Raw genomic sequence first — 17151 nt, 5'->3', positions numbered from 1 at the left:
TTTTACTTTTAAAATGAGAAAATATTTGCATTAACTCTTTGATTTTTACTAAGTAAACAAAGTTGCTGCGATTTTCTCCTCTCTGAATCTCACACTACTGCACATGTATTTCCAGAGACTGAGCATGACTGTAAAATGTAAACACACGCCACGCCTAGCCGCGTCACAGAAACACTGACATAAAGATCAAAACCAACACTGACGGAGCCTGCTACTAGCAGCACCTCATCCTGCTGCTGGTTGAGGCGACTGACTCACTCCGACTCTCTGCTCCCCACATTTCCCGCCTCTCTTCAACTATCGTGTCAATAAAGGAGAAAATGCCCCCAAAAAGGAACCTTTAAATTCTGCAGATTGTTACCTTCTCAGTGATTTAGGTCACGTTAGCATTATCCTTGTGATATTAACCAGATAAAGGTGTTTAGCTCATAAAGCTGGCGCCAGCATAGCTCACAGCCCCGCCTCAGACCTAAGACTATGGTCCCAATATTGATGTTATCTGCATTAATTACCGGTGAAATCAGCTCCTATTAAAAACCCACTGAGGACTCGTTTTGAGACTTGTTGTAGCTCCTGTGTTACTCTGTATTCAGTGCAGCAGCTAGAAATAAACAAACATACAGTCGCCCTTATATTCCCCAATGCACTTGGATCATAAAGCCCACCCATGCTTTATCTTAGTAACCATGCCTGAAACTTTTGAATTCTATTAAGAGTCAAACTTGTTTCACACATGCTGAAACATTAATGTTGGCTGTGTTATATTTATGTGCCCCAGTTGTGTATTTAGTACTCAGGCTCCACAACTGAAGCACTTAAACGTAATGAAGTCATTTTTTTAATCACACCTCTGTGAGTGTTGCGCTGGCCGACATGTAACCAGGTCTCCTGAGTCCATCTGAAGGTCTGATGATTTATGTGTGTGCACAGAGCATGCTGGTTTGGTTGCATGTTTTATGAGAAGACAAATCACAACTTGATGAAACTTTGCAAGGATGGCCACCTTCTGTTTACTGTCTTTTAAATTAACCTTGGAAAAAAAAATTAATATGATAAAAAAATAAACAGACACACATGCACCATTGCAGCGATGCATCATTAAAGAGAGAAAAACATTGGAAGATGATTTTACGCCTACATTATTTTCAAGCACTCCTGTTACTTGTCTATTTGTTGAAATGTTGCTGCAGTTGTCTTGCCATTTTCCAGATTTAAATTATGAAAAGTCAGAACACTCAGCTGTGGTTTGCATTGCATTGTGGGACAATGTTGTATGAACTCCAAGCTCAACAGTGAAGCAAATTCACTTTGCATGACGTCAACATGAGATTGAATCGGACAGTTTTAATCTACATAGAGCCGACACATGACTCTCTCCATGCATGACTGTGATAGGCTGAAACATCTGTCAATCAAAGCCTTTCCACATATCTAGGAGCAAAGACTTTAAAAATATATATATAAAAATTGGATGCATGTGGACTCAGACTCTAAACTTCAGCTGTGGTTGATGCAGCTGAAGTCACTCTCTATTACCTCAGAGCTCCTCTTCAGCAGCCTCCTGATTTAAATTCACAACACCTGTCCTCTCTTGGGCACCGCGCGTCCTAATCGTTAGTTACTGAGAATCTCTCCTAGAGCTGTCGGGGTAAAGAGCAAGTTGTGTATTTTTTTTAGCGTTTATCCTATTTATAGCAGGGAGCAGATCTCCAGGCTCCACGTTACAAACCGAGGTCTGCATCCCATCTGTGCAGCACGCGTTAGCTCAGCTGTATGTGGGTTGGTGTGTGCGCCGTCTGTGCTGTCCCAGTGAATCCTGACGGTTCAGGGAGGTGGCCTAGTTCTGCTCACTGGGGCTGCTGATGCTGCGAATGACTTTTCTCTGCTCTTTCGCCCCATTACCACTCTCTTCTCCTTTCTCTCTCTTTTTTTTTTCTTCTGTTTCTTGTCTTGTAATTCTTCTTCCATTAGCTTGTAATGTAGAAGCTTAGAGGAAATGTGGCCAACATGCATGCACGCAAGCGTAGAATCACTGCAAAAGCACATGTGTATGAATAAATCAATGAACACATGCAAAAAAGCTCTTTCATCTCCATCTCCAGCTCTCCATTCCCTCTGAATTTTCCTCTCCTTGTTACACTCTGAAACCTTTTCCCCCTATCAGCTGTAGAGCTGCTGCAACTCTCTCTCCCTCTCTGACTCTCGCGCGCGCACACACACACACACACACACACACACATGAGAAAAGTCCCCTACACTTGCACACAATCCATCTGCTGCGGTGCTGAGTGCACTTGAGACTTAGCCTGCATGTGCCTGTGGGCATGGTGGAGGATGTTAAAATGACAAGCTTCATGTCTTAATTAGGATGAGATCTGTTTGCAGGGCAGGATGATACATACTCTCACTCGCACACTAACACACACACAAAGTATCCTCCAATGTGCCGGCACAAGCATTACACTCTCATGTATTTAGAGACTCAATTGCGTGGGTCTAAGCATTAACAAGCATCTTGTTTTAATATTTTCTGTCTCTGTTTCCATGCTGTATGTTTTCCCCTCTTACTATAAAACAAAAAGTGCACAAACAAGTGGATACGCATGCCTTCAATAATCTTCATTTTTAAAAATTTTTCATGGGTAAAAACTGAAGACAGAAGATTTGTAAAAGCAGTAAGATTCCTCTCCGTGTGAGTAAACCTTAGAGCACGAAGTCGGGCTCAGATCTGTAACAGTGGAATCAGATTAGTGCCAAGGGAGGACAGAATCGTGAGTGTGGCGGATGATTTGAGCGTGCAGGAGGGATTGTGTAACTACATATGAGTAAGCCACAGGGAGTCTCATGCTCGTCATCATCAAAGCAGCTCACTCTCCCTTTCAGGGCTCAGGATCCCCAGAGCAGAACTTCAAACCCAGAGCAGAGCCTCACCTAGTCCCAGGGTTTTATCCTCCTGGCAAACAGCTACAATTCACACACCTGTCAGTCAACCCAGCCACGCCACAAATCATGCAAATGTAGACATTACTATTAACCTTAATATTATTAAAGTGGATTAGTTGAAAAGAGAATCAAGCTTGTAAGAGTGTGCAATAACTAAACTAGCTATTAAGACCAAAACTGATTTCTGTAAACAGATTTAATTTTGCTGAGAAGTTAGTATTTCAATGTGGGTGTTAATGGGTTTATTTTGCTTTTGCAGCCTGCCTCAAATGGACACTTTAGGAACTGCAGCTTTTTGCATTTTTGCGTTGGACTCAATTTTCAACATCCAAGATTGCTCTTTGATCATAAAAGATTGGCAAGCAAGTTTTCAGACCCCCAACAGGTGGAGTTAAATCCGGAAGCAGACTCAGGTGCCGCTCTCAAATCTGCTCCACTCTTTCAAATCTGTCCACTTAGATACACTGTTAAAGCGAACAAGCTGTGAAACACAAAATATCAAGGTAACTGTCTGCACTAGATTTTTGAGTTTTGAGGCTAACTAGAAATCTTACATTTGAGCCAACTGATTAGTTTTTGTTGAGATGACTTACCATTCATATGTAGTGTAACTTAAAGTTTTGAGTTCTACATACTGAGAAGTGAAAGTTGTGCCAACTTGTTCTTGTTTGTTCAGAAAATGTAGCTTTGTTACTGCACGTTACTGCACCGTTTTCCTACTTGTAAGGTAGCTAGCTAATGGTCAAGGCAGCTAACTATTGGTAATGACCACTAGCAGAACAAATCAGTGCCGGGCCGCGGGTGGGGCACATGACCAGGCCTTTAGAACCCAATAAAGCTCATCATAACATTACTTTACAACATACACATGCCCGCAATAGCGGGGCTTACAAGCATTACTACCTTTTTTACAAATGGACATGAAGTCTAACAAACCAAGAGAACAACAAAAACATTAGGCTACCTGGCCCCCAATAATAAAACAACACAAATTCAAAGCAGTTCAGCACCACGGATAGCGACCGCATCATTCTGACACCCACTTTAACTGTTTCAACTAATGAGAGCACAGTAGGCCACTGTATAAATGGATATAAAGTTTAGTCAAATTGGCACAGCGGCCCACATGTTCACTTACAAACAAAAAAATGTATATGAAGTATTCGGCCTACTCATCACTGTTTGAAGGGTGTAGGACGAGCCTTGCGCTCCGCAGACTTGTCCACGATGCGCTGTATGTCCTTTTTCTTTGCTCTGTCAGTCTCATGGACAACGTTACATGTCCACTCAGTCTCTCTTGTCCCACCCTGCTCCTCAAGCGGTTTTTAGTAAGTTTTAACTTGGAGAATGAGCGCGGACGGGCCTGAATCGCTGCCAACACCACCAGATTCATCTCCAGGAGGACGAACAAAATATGTGTCCAGTTTTTGTAACTTGGCTTTTCCTTGTTCTCTTTTTTCCTTTTCTGTGCGCGTTGTCTCTCCACTGTTATGTTTATATAAACTGCCACTCATGTTTGGTTTATCAGGTAAAAATGGGGAAGGAGCCCCCCAGGCCCCCTGTAATCTCCCCCCCTGGTAATGACCATGCCTTATTAAACTAACTAACTAAACAAACTAAAGTTACATTAACCGGTAATCAACTCACAATCGATTGACCAACTGTAAAGGTAGAGTTTCAATACAATACTCAAACAAAATACCCACCTTTAGGGCGATCAAATCCACACAGGAGAGGAGAGATGGTGCCACATGTGGGAAATTGAAAGTGTGGAAGACCCCTGTAGATTTGAGTTGGAGACCCTGTTCGTTGCCTGAACCATACTCAAATAATTTAGCCTCGCCTCAAACCCATAATTTCAAGTTTTGCCGACCTAACTTATGAAATTAGACCAACTTTATACAACAAACTTAATACAGTTGAGATAACGACTTTGATGCAGTTTGTGTCCAGATTTTACTAATCTACCTGCTGTAGGTTAGTAAACTCCCCTCTGGAAGGGTTGTCAGAAATGATACGGCGGACAACTCGAGTCTCCTTCTTTTTCCGTTTATTTCACACAATAACGCACACTGCCTACCGACACTCGGTGGCTAGAAGATGTAAGACTCTCAATTAGTTAGCTAATTAGTTAGATAGATAGGTTGTAAACCTGCAACATAAGCACAAACACAACTCGAAATTAACAACTATAAGTTAACATTAATTATTGTCTGGAACATATTCACTGACTATTCAACTACTCACCGACAAGGCGTACCAGTCCTGACGTTTAACTAAATGAAAGTGAAACTTAAAGGAATATCTATACTTTTCATAAGCCCTGCCCACTCCACACACAGTTGGGAGATCAGGATGCTCCAATCAAATAAAGCCATGTTATGGTCTCATGAAATATATAACAAATAAACAATGGATAAAACTACTGTAAAGTTATACAGTTTGCAACAAAGTGTTAAATTTTTTTGTTTACTTAACCAAAACATCATTTTCAGGCCAACAATTTTAAGTCTTCATTTTTACAGTGTATTGACTTGTGGAATCTAAGAGCTCATCTGCCCTTCAGCCTCACCCTGTAGATCTTAACTTTAAACTTGTTTTCTATTTCATTCTCCCTTTCCTCTTCTCAAACACACACGTACACAGTCTCCCTCTGGTTCAGCACGGCTCTCGCTCACACTCCAGGGATTCCCATTTATTCCCTTTCATATGCTGACTGCAGGAACACGGCTCTAAATGTGTGTAATATGTTACTGAGGCAGCCTCGTGCCGCAGCAGCAGCAGGCGGACACGATGCATAAAATATGAGCTCAACAAAATGCATCGTAATGTGCATTAGTCCTGTTTACTGTAAGAGGGAGATCCATTAGGAGGCTATAAAGGAGAATTATGAGTTTCAGCTTGTTATTTTTTCCTGCATGTCCCTTTTTATCATGCTTTGATTTAAAGTTAAAACACGTGTTCATGTGACTCGTGGCTCCACAGATTAGATTTATGGAGGGTTTATCGATTCAAAGAGATGCTGTTTGTGCAGAGAGATCTTTAATAATTTCAAAAGTAGTAGGAAAGAGTTGCCAGCAGCTGCAGGGTAATTATTCCATCTATATTACGAGCTAAAATTGTATTTATGACTTTACCTGTTCTGTAACTGTTTGACCAAGTTAAGGTCTACAGTCTAACATGGCTGAAGTCAGGTTTTTGTTGTTGTGAGCAAGCTGCAACCTCAGTAATTTGAGAAATGTAGCTGATGCAGAAGTTCAAAAAACTGCAGTTCTTTGAGTGTCCACTTGAGGCTAGCTGCAGAAACTAAGGAATCCCCAATAAGTCCCATTTTCACAAATTGATACGATACGATATGATACGACACGATGTCCTTTATTGTCTCAGCAGGGAAATTTGTCTTTGACATCAGTGCTGCACACATTACCTGCTCCTTAAAAGATCAAAATGACAACAAGAACATAAATTAAGATAAATTAATAATACACAGTCATACAAATCCAACATGTTACAGCATGCTTCAAAATACAGCCTCATATAATTGGCTTATTTCTCTGTTTCTGCACACAGTGCAGGGGTACATTTTTTAAAAAGTGCATATATATACATATATATATATATGAAGGCTAGATGTTATTTGCGTGAATAGGAGCACTGCTGAGTTGACTGACATGAGGAGGAAGCGTTGTAGCTGTTACCAGGAGGCTAATTGGAGTCGCCTGTTTTAGTTTGAAGGAAAGTTTGGCTGAGCTACCACTACAGCGAGCGCCATCTTGGGCCTCCAAAACACTTCTTCAAAAACCAATGTGTGGCGTCATAGAGAGTATTTCAGTATGCTTTATTTAAAGCCAACTCTGCAAAATTCCTGAGGAGGAAAAAATCTTCTCTAGGAACAAAAAATGTCAACCTAAACCATGAAGTAGAAGTCAACGTGCAGGACTCACAGACATGGTTGAATATCTAAAGTTGATTTAATCAGGAAAAGTGTTCAGAGGAGGTCAAAAACCAGAACAAGCAAAGGTATCTAAAAACGTGAGGCGAAGGCTGAGTTAAAACAACCACAAACAGGTCAGATCACAGAGACATGGAGATACAAGATGAACTGACACAGGAGGGAAGGGACCACACTTGGGGAGTGGAGACATAAGACACAGGTGAGACACATTAGGGTCACAACGCATGAAATAATAATGTAATAATAATAAACGCTTCAGATATGATGTGTGCATTAAGTGAAATTAAAATAGACTTTTTAAAGACACAGTTGACTCGTTCCTGATCTCAGATGTTTATCCAGACTGCCCTGTGGTGCTGGATTAGCGTGTAAATATTGTTCTGTCTGGCACCTGCCAAGAGTGTTTCCATCACTTTGAATGAGAGCTGTGTTTGTGAAGGATCGAGGCTGTTCTGGGGTTTATAAACCTACAGGGGGTTGTCACATCTGTTCCTCACTCCCCCGTCATCCTCCAACAGTCCACACCCGTCTGTCAGCTACTGAGGGAGTCAAAAATACACACCATCATAGAAGAAGAAGATGACCTTTAGAGGTCCAGAGATTAAAATGAAATCATGATGTTAGTTTATAGTTTGGGTCATAGCTTCACTTTCACTAACGTTTAAATCTTCTGCTGAAGTCGAGATCTTTCCCCAGCTCTGTTCGGCTCTTTTGTTAAAAGCGTGCTCCAAACATCCTGTTCAGCGGAACATCAGAGCCATCTTTGTGCTGCTTATTAAAGCCCCTGCTCTGAATAATTCACAGCCATTAAAACTGTGTCCAACGTCCTCTTCAATCTGGATTTCTTTGAGACTCTGAAGCAGCTATGAAATATTCAAACCCAGCTCTGAACTTACTCTAAACTGAAGCGTCCTGTTAGAAGCAGAACTCATTCAAGAGAGCGAGTCCTGCACACAAGCCCAGTCTCCTCTCATCTAAACAAATACATTCAAACACACTAACACACATAGAGCCCACAGAGTAAATAAACAGTGTGACCGGTCTAACAGACGTGAGTCATTGTCAAACTATTGACCCAATCTGCTGGATAAACTAAATGTCAATACCAGCGAGGCAGAGCAACGCTAATCCCTGTGAGCGTGTTTGTTTCCCTCCAGCACTTCTCTCCTCCGACTCATGGCATGTCTTCTTTATATTGAATAATTCATCACTGGAAGGTAAACCGACCCTTAAGAATGACATCTATAGATTAACTCAAAGGAAACCAAATCAGACCTCTGAGGTAGAACAGATTGTTGCTGAAAGTGATCTATCACATCAGTATGGAGCTTCTTGGGATCTCCAGCATGATGTCTTTTTCCCTTTCAAGCTGGAAAAGCTCAGAGAAGAGATAATTTAGGGAGCGGGAGGTTATGAGAACTGTAATCCTGACAGGGTGAGCAGGACCTGACATGAAGCAGAGTGGTCTTGTCTCACCCTGTTTGGAACCACCTGCACATTGTCCTGCTTATTACCAAGGTACCAACTAGAGACTTAAAGAAGTCAGCACCAAATATTGATTTGAAGGTGATTTTGTTGATTTCAAAATGAGTTATTAAAACAGACAACGATGTAACATGAAACTGAACATTTTTATATCAGTGAAGTCAAAACATTAACATGTTCTAAAGGCAGTCTGAGCTGATCTGTACAATTAATGCATTATATACAGAAGATAAACGTAAACAATTAAACCAAGTGATTTTTTTTTGTATAAGAAAACAAAACAAGAGAATGAATGAAAAAAAAACCAATAACAATAAATGATAATAATTTAGAATAAAAGATAAATAAATAAGAAATAGATAATAGTGAAAATACAATTAAATAAATAGGTTAATATCTAAAAAATAAATAAGTTCAAAAAGGTCGCCTTCTGTTTTGTTTTGTGCTCTCAGAATAAATAAAATATAGTATAAAATATCCTGAATGATGTTCCAAGATTAGCCTATTGATTTAGAGTGCTAATGGAAACCAATGTTTTTGCCACAGTGTTAACAGGCAGAGGTCAAATGAGCTCGACTCCTCTCTGCAGATTGATTTAATATGAAGTGTAGGATCAGGTTGTCCCTGGTGTTGCTTTTGCTGTTGGAAACCAATTGTCACCGTAATGGGGTTTTCACCAATCAGATTCAAGTATTTAATACAGCTGGGTAATAGTCTTCATTGTTGTTGTAACCACAGCTTGCCTTTTTTTTGCCTCTGCGGCTTTATTTGTCCACAGGGAACCACTCTCATAGGTTAGTTGGGATGGGTTTTGATAGGAGTGTACATTTCATTACATGGGCTTGCTTAAAAAACAGAAAGTCATTGTTGTCTCGTTACTTACGGCAAAAATAAGTCATGTAGATTCTGGAAAGAACTTTCCTATCAGTACCTCTAAGCCTCTGCAGAGATCTAAGACTTTTAGTCCTGAACATCTGTGTTGTGTTTACTGCAGGAGGACAAAGCAGAGAACGTGCTGTTCTCTGGAGACGAGATGCAAGTTCAAAATAACCCCTCCACTCGTGCTGGGACAGCTAGTTAATTAATACTGTTTGTGTGAAAATTCAAAATCATTCATCAAAGCAAGAGAAAACTTCAACTCACTTCTGTAAACTAAGTTAGTTTTTGCATTAGCAGAATTCATGAAAAGACAACTTGAAATTAGAAAGCTCTGGGTAGTGACAGGTGTGTCAGGTTCTCTTTAACCTTTTGAACTCTCTGTGTGTGAGCATCCATCCACTTCCACGTGACTCCTCTCACGGCTGAGGCTTTGAATCATATTTATTTACCACATTTGGTCCCAGCCCGAGTCAACAGAGCGAGACAGAGCGAGAACAGGCGGGGTGTGTGACACGTTCATCACACAAATGACAGACTGACAAGGCCGGCGACAACGACAGGGAGACGGTGATGACAGCAAGGTACAATGAACAAATGACAGAGGGAGGGAGCGAGCGTGGGAGGGAGGGAGGGAGCGAGGGAGGGGGCATGACAGAATCTAAAACGGTGACAATCCAACACTGAACGGTGGTAATAATGGAGACCCGGAGCATGACAGTGACAGAGAGAGAGTGACAGCGACCGCAGAGAGACAGACGGTGACAGAGAGATGGAGAGAGAGAGAGAAAGAGAGAGAGAGAGAGAGAGAGAGAGAGAGAGAGAGAGGGAGAGAGGGAGAGAGGGAGAGAGACAGATGCTGACAGGGAGATGATGGCATACAGATACGGATACAAACTATCATGCTACTTTCAAGGTGTGTGTCCTCACCGCCAAAGTATCAGAGGCAAATATAAGGAGTCATACCAGGTGGTTTTAGATGGCACACGTTAGGTGAGGCCGCCTTGGTTTTTAAAACAGCCAAAAGAGCACATACAAAATGAGTTCAGCTGAATTATTTGAGAAGTTCTTTGTTGTCCTTCAGGTTTCAGTTGTGATAGATTTAGTAACATTTACTCCACTGGTATCTGCAGGTTGGTTTGATACTGGAGCGAACTTCCTTTGAGCTCTTTCTTTCCAGAAATAAAACATAGAAGTAGATAGTGTATCAATGTGCAGTGAATTCAAATTATTTGTTTTCCTTTTAATATCAGAATAATAGAAGTAAGTGAAGTCAAGTTTCCACAGGAGTTATCACATCAGCCTGTCCTTTATTATTAACACTCCAATCACCAGAGTCCTACATCCGTAAGTTATTCTGACCACTCTTACATTATGTGCATAATATTTCATTAAACAACATAAATACCAAGAATAAATAAATCTGAAGTGTCAAGGTGAAAATAAAAATTAGGAAACAAAATCAGAGTTCTAATGAACATCAGAATGTATTAGGTAATCAACAACTACATGACATGCTACTATTATTACGCTCAAATTCAATTAGATCAATATTAAAAAAAATTCTTAAACAGTTAAACATGTTAATTCTTCCCTGGATTGTAGAATACAATCACATGTCTATAGTACAATCTATTTTTGGAAATAAATGAATCACAAAACAACCAAAACAGTCATGAACATTAAATCATATGAACATGTGCTACACTGCAGGAAGAGGATCTGAATTAAAAAAAAATGTTTATTTACTGAGTAAATCCAACAAACTGCAGAAAATGAATCATAATATGATGCTGCAAAAAACAACAACAATGAAAGTGTTCCTCTCAGTGGGCTCACCTGAATATGACACTGTGTCTTATTGGAGTCATATATTGTGCATCACATTCGCTGATCAATAAGGCTACTTAATCTCCACCCTCCATGTGCAGCTTCCACACCCCACTCTGTGACATTGGTCACAGGTGTTCTTAGTGTTGTTTCTCTTGCCGTCTCTCCACACTTGGCACTGCCTTCTCTCCATCTGCTGCTCCTGCCTGCATGATGCTTGCACCATCAGCTGTGTGCTTTGTGTCATGCAGACGGAGCTAAGTTAATATGTGAGTCACATTATAAAGTTCTCTCTGTATCACCCCTGGGAGTGTCATTGTCAGATGAACCCTGAAGTGATCTGGAGACGCTGCTGTCCAAACCAGCTCCTCTGTCAGACTCAGGCTCCTCAGCATGACTCTGCAGCATTCATGCTCCTACTTGATGTCCTATTCTTTTAATGCTATTCTGTTAAACCAGTGCAAAATATGCATCAGTGCAGTGTATGAAGAGATAAATACATACATACTTCCAGACTGTCACTCATTTATATACCAATAAAAAGTTTCCTATAGACATGAACAACATTTCACACAAGCATAATCTGATTGTGTTATACAGTTAGTAGCAGTTTTTGGTGTACTAAATTCAGGAACATGACCTAGTGGTTTATGCACTTTTTATTTGAAGCAGCGACAACAGTAACAAACGTTGTGTTAGCGTTAGCAGAAGCTTAATACAGCTGTAGTGGAGGTCAGTGTGAAACATTTGTCTCATATCACTGAGATAAACTCTCAAACTTTAAAAACTGAATAAAGGCTGCATGATTTTGGTAAATTTCTTGCAATAAAACACATTTTAATTCAGCGAGTGAAGGGATGACCCGACTGGTGATCTACAGAGACTAAATACTTTCACTGTCATTGTAGATGGAATTGGAGCCTTTTCTTTTTATTATTATTTTTTATTTATTTTGTAAATCATTTATTATTATTTTTTATTTATTTATTAGGGGCTTTTTACACCTTTATTTTATAGAACAGAGGACAGTGGACAGTGTAGGAAACTGGGAGAGAGAGGGGGGGGGGGATGACATGCAGGAAAGAGGCCGCAGGCTGGATTTGTATCCGAGCCGCCCTCTACATGGGTCCGCAACTTTACCATCAGACTAAAGGTTGATTTATACTTCTGCATCTCCCCGCAGCAGGGGCTGACGCGGATGTGAGCACCGCATACTTCTGCGTCTTTGCATACATGTCGCGCAGCAATTCTCCTCCGAAACGCTTGAGGGCATTGTGGTCTCTCTGATAGCAGGTCGCTTGCTTCCGGCCCCGCTACGATCTCTGTTTACTTTTCCTCAGCCATTCAGAGCGTGTTATGTTAATCTACAGCTGATACATGTTGCTGTTTATCATACAGACATGATTATAGGGAAGAATAGAGAGGAGGAGATTCAATACACGGCCGATGAGCGGGGATCCGGGAAGTGCTGTAAATGCGGGAAATACAATGCCGCCAAGTGGACCAATCACAGGACTTGCGGTCCGTGTCAATTCTATGAGTAGTTACATTTTGGAGGAGTTGCAAGTCAGCTACGTGCGTAGGCACGGACCTCCGACGTAGGCTACGCTGTTGATTCGACACAGAAGTATAAATCAGCCTTAAGTCCTCTCCCTAGAATTGCAGCCTTTTAATGGCAGGATAACTTAAAGATGAGAAATGTTCTACCACTTCCTCTTTAAATGAGTCAATAACACCTGAGTGCTTCTGTATCTTCATTTGGCTTTTTTGTCTCTTTAATTGCATTTAATGTTTTTGTATTCCTGTTTCGATGTAAGAACAGAAAATATATAAGCTTTTACAAACCAATCACTTTATATTCATGATAAACATTACACAACACTGTTTTTTTTTTTTTTTTTTTTGCTTTCACATGCTCCTATGATTTGTTTATGACGGCCTCGCACAGCTTGTCTTATATAATCACACTTACAGCACACAGCTGCTGGACCTGACTCATCCTACATCCCAGGAAAATCATTTTGGTCCTCTTTTCTGATATCTCTAAATGAATGATGTGAATTCTGTTTGTTTGTTTGGAAAGATATCACTGAGCGTGCAGACGACACATCAGGCTGAGACAGATTGAATACCAGTGATATGTTCTTCACATCAATCCCTGATGAAAGCACGAGTTAGTCTGGATTTAAATTAATTAGACTGACAGTTTAATAGATAACTCTGTAAAGACAGACAGAGAAACAGAGAGGAGCTCTGATGACAGAGAGAGCCACTGTCATGAGGCCTTGAGCAGCGTGATCCCGCATTGGTCATAAAGTTTGTTTTGTCTCCAAGGTTGATTCACACAGACTGAGTGATGAAGTAACAGCTGAAATACTCTGCAGTGACATCAGACGTACGGCCTTCAAACACAGAGAGCCTGTAGATGCAAACAGGCCGTTCAGACGGAGCAGACAGAGCTCAGATCTCGTCCTCTCTCGTTGTTTATTCAACATTGAGGACAGATATCAGACTCACCTCCTCTGAGAACTCTGCCTCAAAGATGGACATCATCACAGACCAGACAAAGTGCTGGTTTGTCTTTGGGCTGGAGATTATCTCTGACGTTGAAAGTTACACTGAACTTTTATATTTTATTTAAAGCATGCAGTGGGTGATGATAATGTCCTTCCTAAGATTTTAAAGAACATCATCTCTAAGTAGTTATCAAACTTTTCATTCTTTGAAACATGCTCACGGCCAAAGAACCCTGTTCTGCATTTGTTGCAACAGTTTGTAGCAGTGAGTGAATTCAGGGATATTAATATTGCGTACAGGAGGATTTTACATTTTTCATTGAACTTTTTATAGTATCATTATTTCAGCGATAATGCATGATTCATATTTTATTATTTAACATTTTTTTAAAGTTAGAGAACTTCCTGCAGTGCTCTACAATAAACCCAGGGTAACCGACCGCCTTGTATTAGAGTCACTTGTACAGAGAAGTGGATTACACAGGTTAATACTTTGTTGGTTGAAATGGTTGGGGTCCAGTAGCTCCTCAGGCTGCTCTCACATCTGTGAATCAGAATCAAGTGTTTGCCACTGCAGGGTATGAGTAAATACTTCATCATCTTAATTTTAAGATATCCTTACAGTGTTCATTTCACAGGCAAAATTTCTCAGGCCATCAGGATATTGACATTTGACTTGTGTATCCTCGTCTTTCTTCCTCTCATTCTCTCTTCCTATGCACTTGTGGCATTTTATATTTCTTGTTTGCATAAATTTATACATTTTCCCTTGTGTGCTTCTTGTAACACAACCCTCAGAGCCCTGCATTTTTTAAAATATAATTTAGTTATAAGTTTTTTACTCCATTAAAGTTTCTTGACTGTAGAAGTACTGCTGTTCAGTCTGGTTCGTAATTTTGATTACATTTTCCTAATTAATGCAATGCACCAAAACCACCAAGACACAGTCCTCGTATGTTTAATAAACCTGTTTGTTAATAAACCTGTTCCTGTATTTCCTTGGTTTCATTAGACGGCATAGTCACTCATGTATTGGTTATTTTAATGGTTTTATTGTCAGTAGTTCAGATGAGTTTACAGGGTATTTTTACCTTTCCTCCACTGTATAGAGGGGTTCAGGTTTGTTGTTCACCATATATTGCAGCTGACCTGGAGTGAATATCACTACCTAACATTTCACTCCTGCACTGAGGGACAAACAGTGACGGCAGCAGCACTCTGAGGTTTGTTGTTCTCTGGGTACACTGGTGCAGTCATGAGGTTTATTAACCTTCACTCAGAGCGCGGTACAGTGAGCGCTGAGGATGTGTTCAGTCAGGCTGTGGTGAAATAACCTCTCGCTGCTGTCACGAGACTGACACACGGTGACATGGAGGGAGGGGAACAGATGAGAGCACAGCTCTGACAGTCATGTTGTTTATGATCTGTTCTTGGTCGCACAGTTGAACTTCGCTAGTAACACAAACATAGACTTTCCTACAGTTCTGACATCAAACTCTTGTTGACGCTGTTTCATGACTTTAACAGATGGTCTTATTTTCAGCCCCTCATCTTGACTCTTTTTTTCTCTCTTTATGTCTCTGCAGTGATCTGTAACTTCCGCGGCTCAGTGACTCAGGGTTTGGCTCTGGAGGTGGGAGAGACGGTTCAGATTCTGGAGAAATGTGAAGGTAAGACTTCTGCCTGATGAATACCTGCATGAGGTGGTGTGTAGGTGGATGTTTGATGAAATCATGTCCTTGATCATTGTATCAGCTGCACTGAAGCACCAGCAATCATGATAAACATCCTTTCAGGGCTTAAAGGTTTACTTCAGAGACACTCGCAGACAGAAGTAGAATAAAAATAATACAGAGAAGTAAACATCAGGAGTAAAGTGACGTCTTATGGAAAATGTAGACCTTGAGTGCAACAGCTGCAAAATCCTGTCAGGAATAAGAAACAGAAGAAGAAAATAAAAACAGCTATAAAATGCTGTAAAGAAAATCTCACATCTTTCTAGAAATTAAACCCATGAGGCGCCACTTGGCCGGGCAGTTTAGGCATGGACCCCATGTAGTGAGGCGACTGGTTTCTGGTTAAGCTCCTGGCAGAAACTCTTTACCACCTGTCACCCCCTCCCTCTGCTCCCCACATCTCCTGTCTCTCTGCAATAGGTCAGACTCCATGTCTGTCATCAGGAGGATCCATCCTGCACAGCTTTGAGGTAAAACGCCTGTTCCCTGTCAGAGAATGACCAATCATCATCATTTTAGGAGAAAGAGGCGGTAGCTAGGCCGAGGTTTAGTTGTGGTGTGAGCTAAAAGAGAGATTAGCGTGGATGCAGCTATAGCAGCAAATTAATCAGAGCGACTTTCTTTACAAAAACAGCTGTTATCATACATCTACATGATAACAGCTGCCTGATGAGCTCTTGTTAAGTAGTTTACCTCTCCGTGGTGGCACACACCTACTTCATCATATGCGTTGCTGCTCTGATTGGCCCATAATGAACGGGACAGACAGCGTTCCTCCAATCATGCCCCGAGTTTGCCCTTCCCAAACACCGTTAATATTGCTTTTGATTGGTCCAAACTTGAGTTTTGTTAAAAGTCTGTTGTGTCTGATTTGCAGATGGATGTCACAAATTTTCTGAATTTCACAACAAAGAAGGCTGAGATACAAACTTTGAGTCATTCAAACGGTATAAGCAGTTAAACATGGAGGTAAACGATGCAAGCCTTTAGTTCAGTTATTAAGTTTAGTTATATTCAGTGATAAACAAAGCCTTGACAGGTGTCATGAAGAGTTTCATGAAACAGAACTTGTTAAAGCATCAAATAATCTGTAACTTCCTGATTTGTTTCCTGGAAGCTGTGTTACGTTTGTCATCAACAGCTCCTGTCTGAATCCCTCAGAGTCTTTAAAAACACACTTCTGAGTGTGTGTAACGTTACCTTCAGTGTTTCCCTCAGATTGTCTTGAGGGCTGCAGATACAAAAGCTTCAAACGAACACGACTGTTGCAGCTGGGTTGTTGCAAACACATAGATTAAACACAAAGCAGTGCTTGCTCTGGATGCTGCACACACAGCTCGTCCAGTAATGAGTTTAAATAGCCTGTAATGGTCTGCTGCAAGCCTGGACCAGAGCCTGACTATTAGCTGATGTTACTCCTGTTGTTATTTCTGCTTTGATTCATAGAAATTAGCAGCTGAAGCCAGGATGTGTGTGTAGCCGGGAAGTGTTGTCTTTTGCAGATAATGAGAGAGGATAGGCTTCATTAGCCCCAGCTGGCCAGGACGCTAACATCGATCAGACGCTGCAGGCTGATCGGGTCTATCTTTGCCCAGGCAGGGGAGTGATCGGAGGAGTGAGGGAGCATGGAGGGGAGGGAAATGTTACCTCTTCTCTTTCTCTCCTGAGAGACTCTCCTCTTCTTCTTCTTCTTCTTCTTCTGACATTCTACCATCACCATTTTTCAAAAAGGTTTCAGACTGCATGACCTCGGATCTGCTTCAAATTGTCAACGTGTCTCTTCTTACAGGTGTCTTCCCCCAGGCCATGA

The 17151-nt window shown here is 41.0% G+C and overlaps 1 protein-coding gene across 3 annotated transcripts in view; it reads left to right on the top strand.

The window, feature by feature from the left end:
- Positions 1-17151, top strand: part of LOC117832576 (dedicator of cytokinesis protein 3-like) — a 267287-nt gene that overhangs the window by 91296 nt on the left and 158840 nt on the right. For all 3 annotated transcript variants that reach the window (XM_034711939.1, XM_034711880.1, XM_034711804.1), the window contains exon 3: positions 15192-15275. In XM_034711939.1, the coding sequence (XP_034567830.1) occupies positions 15192-15275 (84 nt within the window). The remainder of the gene's footprint in view (positions 1-15191; positions 15276-17151) is intronic.

This window comes from Notolabrus celidotus, chromosome 1, assembly GCF_009762535.1.
Source record: "Notolabrus celidotus isolate fNotCel1 chromosome 1, fNotCel1.pri, whole genome shotgun sequence".
Taxonomy (NCBI): domain Eukaryota; kingdom Metazoa; phylum Chordata; class Actinopteri; order Labriformes; family Labridae; genus Notolabrus; species Notolabrus celidotus.
The sequence above is the reverse complement of the archived record's forward strand: the minus strand, read 5'-3'. Positions and strand labels throughout refer to the sequence as shown.